Source organism: Thunnus maccoyii, chromosome 13, assembly GCF_910596095.1.
Source record: "Thunnus maccoyii chromosome 13, fThuMac1.1, whole genome shotgun sequence".
NCBI lineage: Eukaryota > Metazoa > Chordata > Actinopteri > Scombriformes > Scombridae > Thunnus > Thunnus maccoyii.
Genome location: NC_056545.1, coordinates 1,723,328 through 1,742,569, shown reverse-complemented (window position 1 = coordinate 1,742,569; position 19,242 = coordinate 1,723,328). Strand labels below are relative to the sequence as shown.

The window sequence follows — 19,242 nt, the reverse complement described above, 5'->3', positions numbered from 1 at the left end:
AACAGAAGAAGACAGGAACACAAAGCAAAGGAACCAAAGTGACGCCAAAGACAACCAAGCTAACTGGTATTCGCACACTGCAGAGATCCATTATGTTAACTGTTTGAAATACGATTGTTTTTCTCTCAAATCAGCTGTGTTCACTTTATTTGGTAGAATGAGGCTCATTTGAACACTGACAGTCATATAATACATTAGACCATCCTCCCCGCTCAGATCATAAGCTGTTTGAAATGTACTTTCAGCATCTCCTTAACTTGGACTATGAATGTCAATCTGTCTTTGTGCAGGTTCGAAGTGATGACGTCCAGATTGGGAGGATTACGATCACAAGAGTAATAAAATCCACTAAGACAAAGTTTCACCTGGAGGCAGAGTTCAACAACAGACAGCAGACGTTTGTTGTGACATCTCGACTTCTGGCAAAGGCTTTTGGCTTCAAACTGGAGGATGATTTTAAAGAGAGACTCCTTGATTTAATGCCATTCTCAGCAGACGCAAAAATACAAGGAAATAAAATTACAGAGATGAAAAACATGTAAAAATGACATACATTATTAGACCTTGTTCTTGTAGCTTTGGTCTAACCAGGCAGCTGGTGGGTGGGATGATAGGCTGAGTGTGTGCAACCTCTGACGGGGATGTGTGTATTCTGTCTGTTTGCTCCCAACTTTAATGATTACATTCAGTCCAACTGAAATCACATTTAATCATCTGTCTTTGCAGTCAAAATAATGTCAGGGTGCTATATATAAGTGTTGCTAATGGTTCTTGTTCTTTCTTACACGGTTATATTTGTGTTTATGTTTATTGCTTAATGTTCATGTTTACTGCATTTTCTGTTGACCACTGGATCACATTGAATTCCTTGTACTTGTTATACGTTGAATAAATCTGATTCTGATTCTTTATTATTAGTGTGAAGAAAAAAGGTCTTTGGGGAAATATCAGAAATACTCTGGTCACAACATGGAACTCAACTGTATCACTCCCAAGTTATATATTCTATTTGTTTTCTGTTAATTGTTGGTCTGATCAACAAAAGAACCATTATCAACTTACATCATTTATTAGAAAGATTTTTCTTTTCATGATCTATTATTTCCCCCGTTAACTTTTATTATGGATAAAATTAAAGTCGGAGAGTCTGTCTGTCAGCAAGAAACACTTTTAATATTAATTATATATCTATATTTTACATCATTTATCACCATTTCCATTCAGTCACATGTGAGGCTGAACATTCTTAAGCATCACATTTGATATGAGTTGCATCATTTCAATTTTCCCTAAAACATTTAGCCTAATAAAACATTTCCAGCGTTCAAAAGACAATCTTATTATATTCTGAGTTATTAAATAATGAATTCACGATCAGAATATTAATAATTATGCAAATTATGAATAAATAATATAAACACATTCTACCAGTAGAAATGGTTCCTGTGCCTCTGAGCAGGACACAGTATAAATACTGAATGCAGGTTTTTATTCATGTGCAGGTGTTTGTCAAACAGGTAACAGGCTGCAGAGATGAAACAGCTGCTCTGGTAGTGATAACTGTGAACCTTTATTAGTGTTATCACAATGCACAAGTGTGCAGACACAAACTCCATCAAAAGTCTCTACAGCTGTTTAAGCTGGTGGACAGCTGATCAGCTGTGATCAGCTGCTGCCGTCACATGATGCTTCATTCTCATTCAGGAATGGACGTCTCATTTCTCTAAGAACATATTTCCTCCAGTTGAAATGCAAATTTAGTTTCTCAAAAGGTCCTTGGTCCCCTGGGAAAGTTCCTGCAGTGGAAACACCTTATCTTTTTAAAATTTATCAGATTAATAACATCTTTATTGAACAAAATATCATTAATGAAAGCAGTGAGACCACTTTTATTTAGAATTTTATCTGAATCTTTCCATACAACTGCAGCACAATTGATTGGCCAGCAGATGTCACTGTTTACTTAAAATGGTTTGAAACAACGACCCACGTTCAGCACAGGTACTTTACAGTGGTTCAGTGCTTCAGAAAGATTATTAATTACTAATTAATCTCTGGTTGTTGAGACATCTGACTGTGAGCTCAAGTGTCCAGACTTAATCCTGAGAACGAACAGGTGAATTTGCACATTTTCATTCGCATAAAGTCAGAAAAACATGAATTAAAACGAACATGTATTTATACTAAAGTTATACAAAAGTGACCACAAAATATTAAGAAGTAGTTTATAGTCTCCCATCATCATATCCAGTTATTCATGTTTTTTTTCTGACTTCAAGCAGGTTATATCATGTTCACGTTATCTAACCAACGTTGTTGCCGTGGTAGCGACTTGTTGATCACAACGTAGACGCACACTAAAGCATACGCTGCTTTATCGTCTATTTTTTTCTTAATCGGACCATCAAATTCTGATAATGAAATGAATCATTTCATGGACGTTGTGTGATGCTCAAAACAATTTATCAACCATTTTACAGCCACAACAGGGCTGGTTACGACCAGTATATACTGACCATCAGGGGTGGAGCAGCGATTTTAAAAGTGTGGGGGTTCTAGGGGTAGGACATGAGCACCACAACCCCCCACCTTCAACCCCCATTCCAGTCTCCACAGAATGCCAAATCAAAATTAATGCCATGCATTTCAACATTTTTCTACCACAATAGTTGTAACCACTGCTTCAACTTACCATAAAATAATTATGGAGACCATATAACTGTAACAACTCAGGAGAATGTATTTAGGGTCTGGTGGCAGTTTACTACCTGGAGCATAGCTATCCTTATCATATTTCAGATAATCACAGCATATCCTTATCTCATTTCCTTACAGACCTTACAGACATGAAATTAAAGGAAACTTACACTTCCATTAAAATTAAATGGATAGGTATAAATGCAAAACAAATTGAACCCTGGTAACAAATCAGTATCTTCAAATAATTGGCTTAATAACATTAAAGGTTCAACCTTGAAATGTTTTATTTTGCCCTTAAAACTTACATAGTCCTTTCTGAGTCCAAGGACTAGTAGAACCGAAACAGACTTCTGAAAAAAGGGTCTGTTTGAGGAGGAATTCAAAGGGGACCTTTAATTGTCTTTAATTAGGAAATTAAATACCGAAAGTTGTCAGGAAGTAGCAGCAGCCGTCAGTTCCTGTCAAACAGCCACAGGGAACAAGCCGTCCCTCTTCATCTAAAGTCCACCTCAAAGCTAACAGGAGAAAATCACATAAACTGGTGATTTGAGGCTAAACTAGCTCTAACAGGCTAACTGCCACAGCTACAACCATCTGTGCCCTTTTTAAGCTCAATAATAAACAGTAATGTTACTGTTCTTTAGCTTTAATACACAATATAAACTATAGCTCACTGTAACTTCTATTAAATGCAAAACACACATTACTCCCTGACATAAGGAGTAAAACTATGACGTCTAAAGCAACATATTCCTTTGGCATTTAGCTTCAAACACCATAAACCATATGAATTTACATTAACTTGTATAAACAAAGTCCGTCTAGCATGGTGGCTAATTATTAATTAGCTTAACTCACAACCTGAGTAACATTAGTGAGTGGTGGGGGCAGCAAGCAGACTGACGTTAAAACAAACAAACAAAAATAAGAAAAAAAAGAAAACTAGTCCGCCCCAAGGGAAATTCCCATCTTTTTGCCCGCTACCAACTCATTTGCCAGGGCGGACTAGACAGAAAAGAAAACTTTAAAAAACAAACAAACAAATAATACAAATAATCCCAAGGCAAGAGCAGCTAACGGACCACTGATGTTCTGTTGATTTACTTTCACTCCGACTATCAGCCGCCTTCAACCCAGCAGGGAAGCAGGTCAGTCGTTCCTGCCCTCTCACCTTCCCTGCATCATGGATGTATGAAGATAACCCTGCATGCCAGCATGGACTGAGGTGCACCTGCCTCAATCCAACGGCCTGAACCAACAGTCCCAAAAAACCTCTGTTCCTCCTTCAGGTAGCCTTATAGCTGCCATATCTCAGTAATTGTTGCACCCCTCTATCCAGGGTGGGCCAACAGTAAAGGTGAGTACGCTGAAATTTGTGTTTTAATGGTGCTTTGTCTTCTGGATCCGAAGCAGGACATAAAACTCACGCCTCCCAAGCGTGAAGTTCACTTGTTAATGTACATAATTTCCTTTATTTATTGGATGTTTCCTTAAATTAAACATTTAATTGTGAATTTGATTTACTGACTTTGTATTCACACATAGGCTGTACAGCAAAACCAGTTTTTCGTGTTTGTAATCAGAGAGAGAGGATCTCTCAAACCTCCGTTCAGTCTTCTCTTGTGATCACACACCTGATATTAACATGCGTCATAACCCTCATGCCAGCATGGACTGAGGTGCACCTGCCTCAATCCAACGGCCTGAACCAACAGTCCCAAAAAACCAAAAAACCTCTGTTCCTCCTTCAGGTAGCCTTATAGCTGCCATATCTCAGTAATTGTTGCACCTCCCCTTTTTCACTCGGTGCAACCTGCCACAACTATTTAAAAACCACAATAGAAGTGACTTTACAAACCAGCTGGTTTGCATTTAGGATAAATTAGCCTATTTCATTTATGTTCAATGACTAATGTTAGCTGAGCTGACACATCACATAACAAGACAAAGTTACAAAAGAAAATTCTACATAGTTAAATATCCGTTTCATACCTCTAATCTGTTATCACAGCGCAGAGTAACAGAAGCACCGTTTCTTAATGCACAAACGTAACTTTACTATACTTCAACTGTTTACTCTTCCTGGCCTGGTGGGTTGGGTTGGGCTGGTGGGTCAAATGGCTGTGATTGGATGTATGGTCGTTCAATCAATCCAACTTTTCATGTATGGGGAACTAAGTTTCGTTTTATCAATATTTGCCTCTGGAAAAAGTGGAGGGGATGGAATCATGTTTCTGTGAAACTGCGGGTATCACAACACTCATAACACCTGCAGCTGCAATGCGCCTGCTGGCCATCAAGCATACTGGGACAGATACAGGTGGGCTGTCAAAACATTTTTACCGGCCCTCTCTATGTGCCTGTCAGGCCATATTCAGACCAAATCAGGTTTTGCAGTGCACTGCTGCAGGGTTGAGCCCACGTGTGGGGACGTGTTTCTAGCTCACTCTACCACAGTTGCTCTCTCTCTCTCTCTTTTTTTCTCTTGTCTTTTTTTAAAATTAGTCAGGAAGCTGAGAGAAAAGTCTAACTTTACTTTCAAATTTACAAAGAGAGATGTCCTCCCATCCTCCTAGTGACGTCTTTGTACTCAGACAATCACAGCCCAGTACTTTCCTTTACTCTACGCCAATGTAGTGAACCAGCAGCAGAGATGAGAAGTGTTGTTGTGAGCCAATAACGTGCCACCATGTCTTAACCACAACCCAGAATTCACGTTACGTCACATCATCAACATCCTGCCACAAACCAGGAACAACAGGTTCCCAGGGTGTGTAGAGAGATTCTAGCATGCGTTGGTTACATTTGATCGGTTGCAATAAGGATGTTTTACACTTTGTTAACAGTTTTGTGAATTACGAATCTTGAAAAGCCTTGCCTTCGTTTGGAATAACAATGTTTTGCAGGGTGGTAACATTTTGTTTTCAGTGCTTCCTCTTTCTGACTGGTGGCTGAGTTTACGGCCGGTGGACAGTGTTCATCAGCCACCTCTTTTTTTCATTTTCTGTCTCTCGTCTCTCCGAGCGTTGGAGATGTCGACAAGGATTTCAGAGAGAGAATGGAAAACGGCCCTGACCTCCATCCTGGAGGAGCTGGATGAGTCAGAATACAACAAGATGCTGCTGAGTTTGCACAAAATCCCCAAACGTGCAAAGACTGGCAGATCCAAAGAGGAGATGCCCCAAATAATCATCCAGCACTACGGAGTAAATGACTCCATCTTTGCAATCAAAGAAGCAATGGAGCGGATACCAAGGAGGGACTCGGCAGTCCAGGACCTGCTGTGCCCCTTTGTGGACAAACTGAACAAAGTGTTGGAGAATTCTGCTGACGTCTCGACAGAGCTGGAGACGGAAGCTCAGACGCTCATCGAGCACCAGAGGCCAGTTTGTTCCATTGCAAATACCCAGATGTGTGTTGAAAAGAAAGATATGAGTGAGGGAACCCTTGTGAAGGTTAGCATCCATTACATAAATATTTGTCTTGACTGCTCTATACTTAATGCCTGCATATCCAGGGTTTGATAATGGTACCATATCAATAAACAGATAAATGTGGATTAACAGTGATTATACATTTTAAAAGTATGATGACCAAAGACACCCACAAATGCAGAGACTTCATCAAGGTGACTAAAAGGTTAAATCACTACAAAACTGTAGGGCTGGAATCACCAAAATGTATAAAGTAGCTGCTACATCCACACTGCAGAGATATCTGTTTGAAATATGTTTGAAATATGAAATATGTTTTATGTCTGTCAGCTGCTGTTTGTTCAGTTTGTTGGTAGAAGTGTTGCTACTGATAACAAAAATACACAGAAAAATACACTCTGCCCAGACTTCACTGTTGGAAAGAGTTTCACTTCCTCAAACTTTCCCCTAAACAACACACAAACCTACTCTGGCCATATGAGTAGGAGTGGTACATTGCATTTCCCTTTTATTAAAAAGCTGGAAAAAATACAGTAGACGTTTTTGTCAAATGTTACATGAGTGATGTATAAACCACAGCAGAACAAAATGAAAACTGAACTATAAATAAAAATTGAAAATAAGTCACTTCTCAGAAATGCAGTTCTGGACAATGACATTTATAATACATAACAACCAACTTGCCAACTTGTCATTGTGCAGGTTCAAAGTGATGTCGTTCAGACCAGAAGACATAACCGGACTGACAAAAGTAAGTGGGGCAGAGACTCACCTGGAATGCAGAATCAAAAAATAAATGGCTGCCAGCAGGTATTTAGATACAACTCACTACAAATAATTTACAAATACAGGAAATTTCCTAAATTTGAGATTACAATTAATTAATTTTCAATTATTTCAAGGCTTCAATTTACAGTGCAGAAAAGAAGGAAATATCAAAGCAGAAAGAAGAAAAGAAGCAGAAAAGAGAACAAGAAACAGACAAACTGAAAAATATCATCAGAGAGCTGAAGGAGGAAAGAGAACGAGAAACAGACGAACTGAAAAATATCATCAGAGAGCTGAAGGAGGAAAGAGAACGAGAAACAGACGAACTGAAAAATATCATCAGAGAGCTGAAGGAGGAAAGAGAACGAGAAACAGACGAACTGAAAAATATCATCAGAGAGCTGAAGGAGGAGAGAGACAAATGCGTCAGTGAACTGACAAAAAGAATAGATGCAGCAGAGTCAAGAATTGCAGAACAAGAGGAACGTGAAATCGCTGTGACCAAAATGCTTCACCACACTCTGTGCCAAAAGACACAACTGGAAGAGAGATGTGAGAATCTCGAAAAACACTACCGAGCGAACAATCTAAGAATTCATTCAGTGCCTGAGAAATGTGAAGGAAATAACATAGTTGGGTTTGTGGAGACCCTAATACGGGAGAACCTGGATGTTAAGGGTGAAATCCACATTGAACGAGCGCACCGGGTGAACAGGCAGAAGAAGAACGACATACGTCCAAGGTCAATAATGGTTCGCTTCCAAAACTACAGCGTGACGGAAAGGGTGCTTCAGGCCGCCTGGGCAAAGAAGGACATTCGGGTGAATGACAGCAGGATATATTTTAATTCAGACTTCACTACCAAGGTGTTCAAGGTGCATGCACAATACAGGAAAGTAAGAAAGCAACTTAAGGACAAAAATATCAAGTCGCGCATTATTTCTCGTGCAAGACTGAGAATATTTGAGAAAAATGGAAATATTAAGGTGTTTGACAACCCCCAAGCTGCGGCAGAAGGTCTACGAGAGTTTGGCATCAACATGGAGATTCCAGCCGGGGAGCTGGACTTGGAGTCTCAGCTGCAGGCTGCAAGCAGCAGGAAATAGAGAGGAAAGAAAATTAGTATTTCCTGATTTCTTCCTGAGCAGTTGGGAGACTCAGCAGTAACATATTTCTCTGTTCTCTATTTCTCTGTCTAGTTTGGCACTGTCTCATCAGGCGAGGACAGAATAGTGTGGTGGAAACTGCCGTCCTATGACCAAACGAATGTGCTAGTGAGTGTGCAAAAATAAAATTATGTCAATAAGAGACAGTTCCCAGGGAAGTTAGCAAGAAGGCTAATCAGTGGTGTAGCATTTTGGTTTCCTGTGTTTTTTGAGAGAAGTGGAGGATGCTGTGACAGTATTATTTCTAAGATAAACCAAAGCGTCGAGGTAACTAATGAACTCAACAATAATGACCAAATACTTTTGAATATGATTAAAATACAAGGTGAAGTACAATATGATGTTTTGTGACTTTGCGGGGTGTTCTCTATTTGCAATGCCATTTATGCACAGTAAACCTATTCACATTGAACTCAAAGTTCAATGTATGTTTTGTCTTTCTCTAGAAGTTTTGAGTTTGATACTATGTTGTGACCTGAAGATTTATTGGCCCATATTGGCCCCAGATTTGTTGATGTTGAATTATTGAAGCACATGTATGACATTAGTCTGCTGATCCCAGAAGAAGTTGCAAAAAAACTGATTGGTTATTGGTGATTTTATACTCTCATATGTTAACATTTGCATAGTTCTGCTCATTTTTATATCTGTTTTATCTTATATTTGTATTAGTACTAAAAAAGCTTGTATTTCATTTCCTTTCAATCAGATCCATAATTCGGACAGTCTGCTCTACTGTAATGTGAAATCTTATATATAGATATGTATGTTCAGGTTATATGATTCTGCCTTCACGTCTTTTCTTGCTGTTATTCCTTGTTTAGAATGTGGAACCGTTGCTGCTCTATTATATAGTTCAAGAAAAGTCGATAGCTTTTCTTGAACTAAAATAATGAATGTTTCTGTTGTTTATTTATATTGTGCGTAAGATGCAGCCAATAAAAGATTTTTAATATTTGTATTGTAATATTTGAGTGAAGTCTGTGCTGAGAATATTAACACTGAGTCATGTACATGTAAGCAGAATTTTGATGTTGTCCAGGTAGATTTAACAACAACTTACACTGTTGGGTATAGTTCATCTAAGATAATACATATTTTATAAACTGATCACTTTATATGCATATAATGTATTGATCTTAAAAGTAGCAAGTAACTCCAGCTGTCAGATAAATGTACATAGTTCAATAAAAAATACATTATTTCCCTCTGAAAGGTGGTGGAGAACAATTTATTAAACAGAAATATTAATGTAAAATACCCTGAAATTGTATGTTAAGTACAGAACTTGGGTACCACTGCATACTAAAACAATCATATACATAATCTTATAATAAGAACAAATCACCCATCACACAACTTTTATATTAAGACCGTATTTTGTAAAAGTAAAGTGGTTTTACAAACCAATGTTTGTTAAAAGTATTTCAAGAACTACTATTATGCAACAGTAGTCTTAGATTATTTTCCCTCCCTCACATCATATTTATATGAAATCTGGCTGATTTAACTCTTAGTGCGTGCCAACAGTACTTCCTGTGCCACGCCAGCAGAGGAAAAGTGCTGACAGAACAAACGTCCACTGCTCAGTTTTCACTTCCTCAAACCTTAAAATAAGTCACTTCTCAGAAATCTATTTTTGTGGCGCTGTTGTTGCTTCACTTCTGCTGAATCAGTGTGCAGCAATTATCAATGAAAAACTGGAGGAAAGACTTTACCTTAAAGGACGGTTCATAATGTTTCCAGTGTGTTAAACCAGCAGTCAGGTGTCTGTAATCATTCCTCCTGTTCATACTGGATATTAAAAGATCCTTCAAATGTGCTTTCAATGGAAGTGATGGAGGATAAAATCCACAGTCTTTTTAGCATCAAATTCCCTCTTTGTGTTTCCTCGGACAGTGTTTCCCTGTTGAGCTGCAGGTGGAAGTATAGTAACAAAAAGAGGAACTTTGGCACTAAAAAGACTGTAACGTTGAAAGATATCTACTTGATTTGACTCATTTGGACGCTGAAGCTTCTATTTTTTTTTCTTAATCGGACCATAATTTACAAGATGAACATCATGCTGTATTGAAGAAGACTTGAAACTAGGGATTGAGACCATAAACTCATTAGGACAGTGTTTATTGAGGTAATAAATCAAGAGAGAAGTAGGGTCATTTTCTCATAGACTTCCATACAATCAGATTTCTTCATGGAGTCGGTGGAGTCGCCCCCTGATGGCCATTAGAGAGAATGCAGGTTGGTAGATCAGTCGTATGGTACAATATTGTATTTGTATGTTTGTCTTAACCTTTGTGATTTATGCCAGTTCATTCTGCATCCTCCTGGTGGTTGTTGTTTTTTTTATTTAAACAAACAAAGTTTTTATTATGGTTGTCATGTTTCATGTACTTCATGCTCATGACAGTTTGTTGATGAAATTCCCACTTTTTTTTAGGACATGAATTATTTATTTATTACTTGTTCATTGCGAGTTTGCTGTATGTTTGCTGGTAATTTTATTGGTTAAAAAATATGTTTACAAACTTAACCTACAATTACACACACAGCAAAGATGTCAGTGGAAATTATGAGACACTTTGTTACTTTGTTCACTTCTTTGGTTTACTTGTTAATCAGCAGGACCAACTTATTGGTTGTACTTGGTTTTGTCATAATTATAATGGACTTGGACTTTAATGCATTTTTTAAAAAAACTTCTGCATTATTATAGGATCTAATTGTTAACTGCCTGTTTTGTGTTGTTCATATGGCCCATGCTGTGCACTCATTCATTCATGAATAAATATTTTTGTATGTTTATGACCATCAGGTTGATTTCAGACTTCAGATAAACTTAAATACATTTTTGTACAGAAGGAGGACTGTGGATTTTGTCCTCCATCACTTCCATTGTAAGGTCATTATGAAGGGATCTTCTAATGGTCAGTATGAACAGGAGGAATGATTACAGCAAGAAAAACAGCTTTAATGTTCATTTGAAGACTGACTGTTGGTTTAAGACACACTTGAAAAACTGTCCTTGAAAGAACTTCTGCAGACGTTTCATGTTTCCTTTTGCCTGAAAATACCAAACAAACAAACAAACAATGAAAAAAACAATATCAATGGCTGCAGATGTTGCATCATAACTTTTAAACAAAGTGGTTCAGTGCTTCAGAAAAGTTATTAATTATTAATTAATCTGTAGTTGTTGATATTTCTGAGTTTGGACTCAAGTGTTCAGACTTAATCCTGAGATCCAGAAATCACAAGAAAGAAGAACAAATAACTTTTATTTCTACTCGACTTTATTAAAAAATATTATCAACAAAATCATCAGGAAACATGCACACACACACACACACACACACACACACACACACACACACATCAGTATCCGTCCATGTGAACTACATACATACACAGTTTCTGTTCAACAGGAGGAAACAGACATCATGTAGAGATTCCTGTTTGTGGAGAAACACTGAAACTGGTTTTAATTGGAAAAGAAAAGAAGGAACTCTTGGCAAGCTGACAGTTAATCTACAACAAAAAGAAAAAAAATGACCAATCAATCAATCAATAAGTGAAGGGTTTCATTCCAAAAAACACTTTGCATCTAATTTATTAATAATTAAAGGTGGAGGATAAAAATGACCTGATATTTCCTGTTTGATTTTCCAAAAATATACAGTATTTATATCATTACATGCAGCTTGTTTTGGAAGGAAACTCTTCACTCTAGAAAATCTGACGAGCCGACATCCAAACTGTAATCAATCAAGCTCCAATAAAAAAAACCTCTTGTTGTTGTTGTTGTTGTTGTTTATCTCCGGTAACGTGCACAAACACTCTTCTGATTCACATTCAAACCAAAACAGAAAAACAAGAAATCTACAAAAATAGACCGTTAGGCATTTTACACTTTGCATGTTGAGTTTTTCTCTGAGTCGCGTCCCAAAAAAAAAGAAAAACAAAAAAAACAAACAAAACAAAAAGCAACTTGTTCGCGTCGTTTGCACAACATCACCGCTCTTCTTCTTTAATATTAAGATAGATCTTTATTCACATATTGACAGATGAACAAATGCTACTGTCGCACTACGCTAAGCTAACAGCTGCTTTTTTTTTTTTTTTTTTTTTTTAAACTTACTTAAGATAAAACCAAATCTTCGAATAGAAAAATAACGAGCAGTCATGTTGTCAAAGAAGAGATGGGAGTCAGAGCCCGACGACCACACACACAGCGCTGAGCTGCGGGGGGGTCAGAGGTCAAATCATTCAAAAGTTACATCTACAAAGACGCTTTTCAAAAAAAACAGGCAGAAACAAACTCAGAAGACGGTGTTTTTTTTTTTTGGGAGCATTTCAATGTAAATGATTCAGTGAGAATCTCAATAAACAATAAACGTTGCTGAAGATCATTTAAAGGATCAGATCAGAGTGTTTGAAAGTTTGGACCCTTTATTTTTATTTAGAAACGTTTGTATTTTAGTTTCTGTTCCAGGAAGTCGTTGGTTTCTGTTTATTTATGTTTCTGTATGTTCAGGAAACTTTATCGACACACTGTTACGACCATTTAATGTTTAAATGGTCTTATTATTTATTTTTAATATGTGTTTTTAATCCAGGAGTCTTGAGAGAAGTATTGATATCGATTTTTACTGGTGAATTAAAGTAAATATTTCTTAAAAGTTAAAGTTTAGGTTGTATTTGATTTATTTTTGCAGTTTAAGCACAAATGAATTAGAAACTTCATGCAGCTCATCGTCTCTTTAACACAATTCTGACTTATTTTAAACAGAAATTGTAAATAAATGAGTGAAAACCAACTGCAGAGCTGCAAAAAGTCAATTAAATCAACCACTTTGATGATCAAGTCATTTCAAAACGGTTCATTTTTAAGCAAAAGTGCCAAATGTGACGGATCCAAGTTTTATTTTTCTTGCTCTTCTATTATATTAAACTGAATATTTGGAGGTTTTTGGACTAAGATGTTACACTAGACATTAGGAACAGTGAAAATCTGCAAATTAATCAATAATAAATAATAATGGTTAACTGCAGAAACACATTCAAACATTTACTGAACTGTTTACTGTGAGATTTGTAATAAAAAGGAGCAAAAACATGAAACATCTGGTTTGATCCTTTAAGATGAAAATATGACTTCAAGTTGTTTCTCTTTGAATCAAACACACACACAGATGTTGAGGAATGAAATATTGAAGCTTTGTGTCCGTTTTCTACAGAAGGAACTGAAAGCGAAGACGTGAAGCTGAATAAATGTAAAAAAATGTTTGTCAGCAGTCAGAAACGGGATCAATGGACTCAGTTTTTGAGTTTTTTTGCTCCTTTTTTCTTTCTGTGTGTCAGAGGTTCATGATGTTTGAGCAGCTGATCTTTCAGCCGGTGAAGACCTCATGTATGCTTTGATTGAAGTAGCGGCATGTTCTTCCCTCCTGCTCTGTGCTCTCATTGGCTGACGATGAGCTGTCGCAGGTACGACTGCGTGAGGCCTCGCAGCTCCTCCAGCGTGTAGTCCTCCGGCATCGGCAGGCGGGTGATGTTCTGCGCCAGCTGGTTGAGCGGCATGTTGTGGGAGTCGGACGCTGCGTCGCCGTGCTGCAGCTTCAGCACCACGCGCAGGATGTTGGCTACACGCTTCGCCATCTCTGCACGGAGGGAAGAGGAGGTCGGTTAGTCGTGCAGGTTTTCGTTCTCGACAGACAACAGCAGCTGGTTTCGCTAATCAGTTACCGACCTGAACAACCTCGTTCATCAGTTTTCTCTACAAATAATCTGTAAACACACGACGAAGGAACTCTCAGACTCTCCTGCTGTGTGTCCAGCTTTCAGTAATAGTTATGACATATTTTGAACTGTGAAGTTCATGTACGGTTACACTTCTACTGCTGAGAAACCAGCTGACGGACTATCTGACCTCTCAGCTTCAACCTCAGCAGGAAACCTTCCTGTCTGCAGTTCCTGATCTGTTTTTAATGAGGACAGATGTGTCAGTGAATCCAGCCGCAGACCGTCGTGCTCTTACCTGATTGGGCGAGGCGGTCTCTGGCGGTGCTGCAGGGCAGCAGCTCGATTCTGCTGCATAGAGACGTGACGTCGGTGTAAAGACGCTCCAGCTCGTAACCGGCATTCTCCATCTGACGGAGGGAGGAAAACACTCAGAGTCACTTCACACACGTATACATCTAAAGCTCTAGAAGTTCAGGTACTCTGGAGCGAAACACTGTTTGTGTTTCCAGGTTGATCCTACAGATTAGACTCATGACGAATTAAAACATCAAACGTAACATTTACACACGAGGAAACAACAACACAGATGTGTCCTGTTGTTCTTTGTCTTTATGCAGCTGAATAAAAGCAGCGTTTGTCTCCAGTTAATCATCAGCTGAGTGTTTGATGATTTTATTTCTGCTTTAGAACCAAACGACACAAAACAATCAGAAATCAATGTTTGTTTCTGTCATTCGCAGCTTTGCTCTCTCTACCGCCGCTCCCTCTCTTCATTCACTCTCTAGCTCGCCCGACCACCGCCGCTCTCTTTCTTTTTTAAAAATGAGTCAGGAAGTCGACATCAAAGCTGAACTTCACTTTAAATGTTAACAAATGAAGACAAATGTCTTCCCTTCGTCCTGAATCGATACTGGAGCACGTCTTTGTTTTATGAATGAAGCCGTTCACAAGCTGAAGCAGCTGCTGTTTGTGTTTGACCAAACAGCAACAGTCATCACTGCAAACCCCGCCCCCCAAAGGTCCTGTGCTTTTGGAAAGTACTCCAAGTACTGTTTTTGGGGGGTAAAACAATCTCTCTGGAGCTTAACTTAGACTCTGGTCCCTCCGATGGAAACGCAGTTAGAGGAACTGAGTTCTTCCAAAGGTTCCTGCAGTGGAAACCTCCAGTACTGTACTGGAGTATTTCCATTTCATGCTACTTTCTACTCCAGTTCAGAGAGAAATATTGTAGATTTAACTCTTATGCATTTATTTGAAAACTGCTACAGTACATACTACATACAAAACATGATCTCTTTCTAAAACAATAAATAAGTATCATAAAACCAACCGGGGCCATTCTGCACAATGAGGACTTCTACTTCTCGAGTATTTTCTTGCCAAAACTTCTGAGCTTTAACTCAAAAGTTGTACTAAAGTACTAAAGTTACAGATTTTGAATATGTTGGTAAACATATGAACCTGCTCAATGTCCCGTAGAGTCTTGATGACCCTGATGTAGTCCAGGTAAACCCTCCCTGCAGTGTCCCAGTCCTGGATGGTGGTGCTGTGTTCAGGGACCGCCAGTCCCTCCAGGAACTCCAGCAGGTAGTCGTGGTTGTCGTTGATGATGCAATCTACGGGAGGACGGAAGGGACACAATGACAAGATTACAAAACCGGAAAAATGTTTGGCTTCTCTGAAAGATCAATAATATATCATAATAATAATAATAATAATAATAATAATAATAATAATACTACATTTAATTTGTACTGCAGTTTTCATTCATAGTGAAACTCAAAGTGCTGCAGTATTAATAACATGATAAACATTTAATTTTTTTTAAAAAAAAGGATTAAAATCAGATTAAGAAGAGAAGATTAATACCAAAAATCCAAATTAATCAGATTATAAAAAACGACTTTTGCAGGAGAAGCACTGACCAGAAGTCACAAACAGCAACTTATTTGTGTTTTCTTGATTATTGTAAACTATGTTCAGCTCTGATACGTGAGGACATAAAATATGTTAAAAACAGTTTAAACTGATGTGATTGTTTTTACCTGAGGCCAGGTGTTGGATCAGCAGCCGGTGACACTGGTTCCAGTATCCGGCTCGGTACAGGTGCAGCGCCTCCTGGTGTCGGTCGCCGTCGCGCCGCGCTCGGGTGGCCTTGGCCTCGTGGATCCACTGCTCCGGGATCAGCAGCCTCTCGGTCAGGAAGCGCTCCCTCCGGACCGACTCGTCCGTCTCCTGCAGGGGGCAGTGGAGCGTCAGCAGCTCCCTCACCGCTCGCTCCCGCTGACTGGAGACGCACAGAGGAAGATCATTAACGTCACAGCTCTCAGTGTTTCCCCTGTAGTAGTACACGAGAACCCCCGCCAGGCTAAAAAACATTTTTTAAATGCCAAAAATAACGACTAATAACCATTCATTCAGAAACCAATAGCGTTTCAAAACGTGAGACAACATCTGTGTCGTTGACATGGAAACTGCAGGTAGCGTAACTCCTTTTAAGGAATAGCGCAGTACGTGAGCGAGAGAGCGAGCGTCAGAAAAGTGACGGTGAATGTGAGCGGAGCAGAGGAACAGGTTAACAGTAAGGCCGTAGTGAATCAGGCGGGGCAGCGTTCAGCTGCAGGGTGGAGTGGAGGTGTGGGGTGGGGGGGGGTGTGAGCGTGTTTATTTGTCCTCCGGAATGTAACCGTTGTGAAACAATCAGAAAATAACGTTTTATTGATCTGATTCACCGGTTTTCTCGCTCCCTCTCTCTCTCGCTGGTGCTCTCGCTCTCTTTCTCTCATCTTTTTTAAAATGAGTCAGGAAGCAGATGTCATTAGTTAGTAAATTGTCTTCCACACCAGGTGCTCAAGCTGTAAAGACTGATAATTACACCTTGAGGTGGACGGGCAGTCCACGCCTTTACTTGAAGAGTTTACCAACTTTTATGTCAACAGTGTCACGGCTCTTGTCAATCAGATGTAATTGTCTTTTTAATATAGACGTCAGCTGTCGATAACCTTCAGCTCAACATCTGAAAACTAAAGATCACAGTCTTCAGGAGACACAGAAGAAACAGAAACTTTGTGAAACCAGTTAAAAATGTGAGAGTTTAAGTTTCTTGGCACTAAAAATCTCTGCCAACTTTAAATGAGAAAGCAACATGTACAACGTCTGCAAGGTTTGGCTCTTTGGAGGATCATAAAACTTGTTTCCAGGTAAAGCTGTGGTCTAGTTTTCTCTGTGACAAGTTTGGTTTTGGTCGTCTGACTTCTGCTGAATCAGACTGCATGAAGGATTTCTGATCCTTGTTCTTGTTCTTGTAACGTTTACTTGACAGGAGGAATAAAACTTTAACTTCAGGGCTGCAACTAACAATTATTCTCATTATCGAAAAATCTCTCAATTATTTTCTCAGTTAATCGATTACTTGTTTGCTCTATAAAACGTCAGAATCACTGCATCCTAAAGCCAAAGATGACGTCCTCAAATGTCTTGTTTTGTCCACAAAGATAATCAGTTTACTGTCACAGAGACTAAAGAAACCTGAAAATATTCACATCTGAGAAGCTGATAAATTGTTGCAGCTGTAGTTAACTTCACTGTCATGTTTTCTTTTAGTGTCTATAACAGAATAAGGGGAGATCGACGTACGTGTGGTCGGGGATGTGCAGCAGGATGAAGACGGCCAGGTGCCAGAGGCCGGCGCTCTCCAGCTGAGCGGCGTAGCTGGCGTGGAGGAGTCCCTGCCCCGAGACGCTCAGGTGGCTGTAATGCAGCGCCTGCAGGACGCCCCACAGGTGCCAGCTGAGACGGTAATCCAGACGCTCCCAGGTGACCGTCAGAGGGTCCAACAGCTGCTCCAGCCTGTAGTGTCTGCAGGAAAACACACAGAGAGAGAGAGAGACGACTTGTTTCCATGTTCGGACGCTGGAAAAACGGTCAGGATTTATAAAAGTGGAACTGGGAATCTAAATGTGATGTTGAACAGATGTGTATTGACCAGACATGTTATCGAAATAGAGCTACAACGCCCGGTGGAATCCCGGGGTAAGTTGAACATCAGCAGATGAAGGTTTTAAAGTTTGGTTCAGGTGCAGGTTGTAGTTCCTGATGTTTACCTGTCGCTGTAGAGTTTGAGCAGATGGAAGCAGAGGTCGTACAGCTGCCGTTTAGACTCTTCCTCCTCCTCCTCCTCCTCCTCCTCATCCATGTCTGGCTGTTCCGCCTCCAGGTACGGAGGCAGGGGGGCGCAGGCGTACCTCCCGCCCTCACACGAGCCCTGCAGGACGGAGAGGACAACAACGATGATCAGTGGACGACAGCAGCCAGATGTTTTCAGTGAAACGTAACCCGCGTTTTAGATGAACTGAACACCTTCACGTATAAATATCGTGACCACAGAGCGGCAGGTAGTGGCTCACCTGGAAGGCGACTTCGTATTTGGTGAGTGCGTCGGCCACGGAGGCGGTGGGAGGCAACATGAACCAGAGGTGGACCGCCACACAACGCTTCCAGTCCAACTCTGAGCACACGTTCACCACAGAGTCAGACGACTGCCACACCTGCAGGGACGGACAGGAAACACCGTCAGCATCGAACTACAGACGCTGAACAACACGCAGACACACTTTTAACATCATTTACTGTCTAGAAGCTACAAAACAGACTCTGTAACAAGCCTCAGGTAGATTAAATGTCCCACTGATGAAGGAAAACGTTATACTTTGGATTATTAGTCAAGCATTTATCATCTTTTATCTCTTTGGTGAATCTCTCCAGTTTAATAAAAGTATTTCTGTGATTTTCTCAAACTCAGGAAACAAATCAAACGTGTCGTACAGGTTTCCCGGCGAGCAGCGTGAAGATGCGCAGTCGTTCCTCAGGCAGGTAGCTGTCGGACTGCATGCGGTTCCAGTCGGCGAGCTGAAGGGCCAGAAGGTCCCGGCTGTACTGAGAACCCATCGCCTGAGACAGCAGCAGGGACAGACGGTGGTCTCCTGAGGACAAAAACAGCTGGATGTTAGCAGTGATGTCAGCATTAGTATGAAGATATTTATCAAACAGACGCTCTCTACATACCACAATAACTGCTCCAGAGGAGTTTTAAAACCACGACTGTGACTTCAAACAGATTCAGTGTAACGCAGGACGACTGCAGCTGCTTTATTACAGGGCTGATGTTGCATCTGGACTTTTCAGAGTCTAGTTTGATATTTTCCCTGATGAAGTTTTTAAATTTAGAACAAACTTCTTCAGACCAACTTCAGATCACATTTCTGGCCTCAAGAGTTTCTGCAGAGTTTTGAAGAAACGACGTTCAGGATGAAAACTATTTGTTCTTTGTGTTTTGCATAAAGAATCAACTCTGACTCGTGTCTTCCTGTCTGCAGTGTTTCCATATTTCTGATACTATCATCATAGTTGTAAACCTCCAGTCGCCTCCTCAC

The 19,242-nt window shown here is 39.8% G+C and overlaps 2 protein-coding genes across 4 annotated transcripts in view; one reads left to right on the top strand and one right to left on the bottom strand.

Moving 5' to 3' along the window:
* The first annotated feature begins 4,193 nt into the window (after nucleotides 1-4,193).
* On the top strand, nucleotides 4,194-8,336 carry LOC121910875 (uncharacterized protein PF11_0207-like). Its single transcript, XM_042432256.1, has 3 exons — nucleotides 4,194-6,155; nucleotides 6,837-6,944; nucleotides 7,037-8,336. The coding sequence occupies exons 1-3, from the start codon at nucleotides 5,733-5,735 to the stop codon at nucleotides 8,006-8,008; spliced, it is 1,503 nt and encodes a 500-aa protein (XP_042288190.1). The 5' UTR covers nucleotides 4,194-5,732; the 3' UTR covers nucleotides 8,009-8,336.
* A 3,436-nt stretch (nucleotides 8,337-11,772) lies between these two features.
* The window catches only part of nup98 (nucleoporin 98 and 96 precursor), a 34,002-nt gene continuing 26,532 nt past the window's right edge, over nucleotides 11,773-19,242 (bottom strand). For all 3 annotated transcript variants that reach the window (XM_042430635.1, XM_042430636.1, XM_042430637.1), the window contains 8 exons: nucleotides 18,635-18,792; nucleotides 18,217-18,357; nucleotides 17,914-18,074; nucleotides 17,447-17,668; nucleotides 15,856-16,097; nucleotides 15,272-15,426; nucleotides 14,106-14,217; nucleotides 11,773-13,728 (listed from right to left, as the gene is read on the bottom strand). In XM_042430635.1, the coding sequence (XP_042286569.1) occupies nucleotides 13,529-13,728; nucleotides 14,106-14,217; nucleotides 15,272-15,426; nucleotides 15,856-16,097; nucleotides 17,447-17,668; nucleotides 17,914-18,074; nucleotides 18,217-18,357; nucleotides 18,635-18,792 (1,391 nt within the window). In that variant the 3' untranslated portion in view covers nucleotides 11,773-13,528. The remainder of the gene's footprint in view (nucleotides 13,729-14,105; nucleotides 14,218-15,271; nucleotides 15,427-15,855; nucleotides 16,098-17,446; nucleotides 17,669-17,913; nucleotides 18,075-18,216; nucleotides 18,358-18,634; nucleotides 18,793-19,242) is intronic.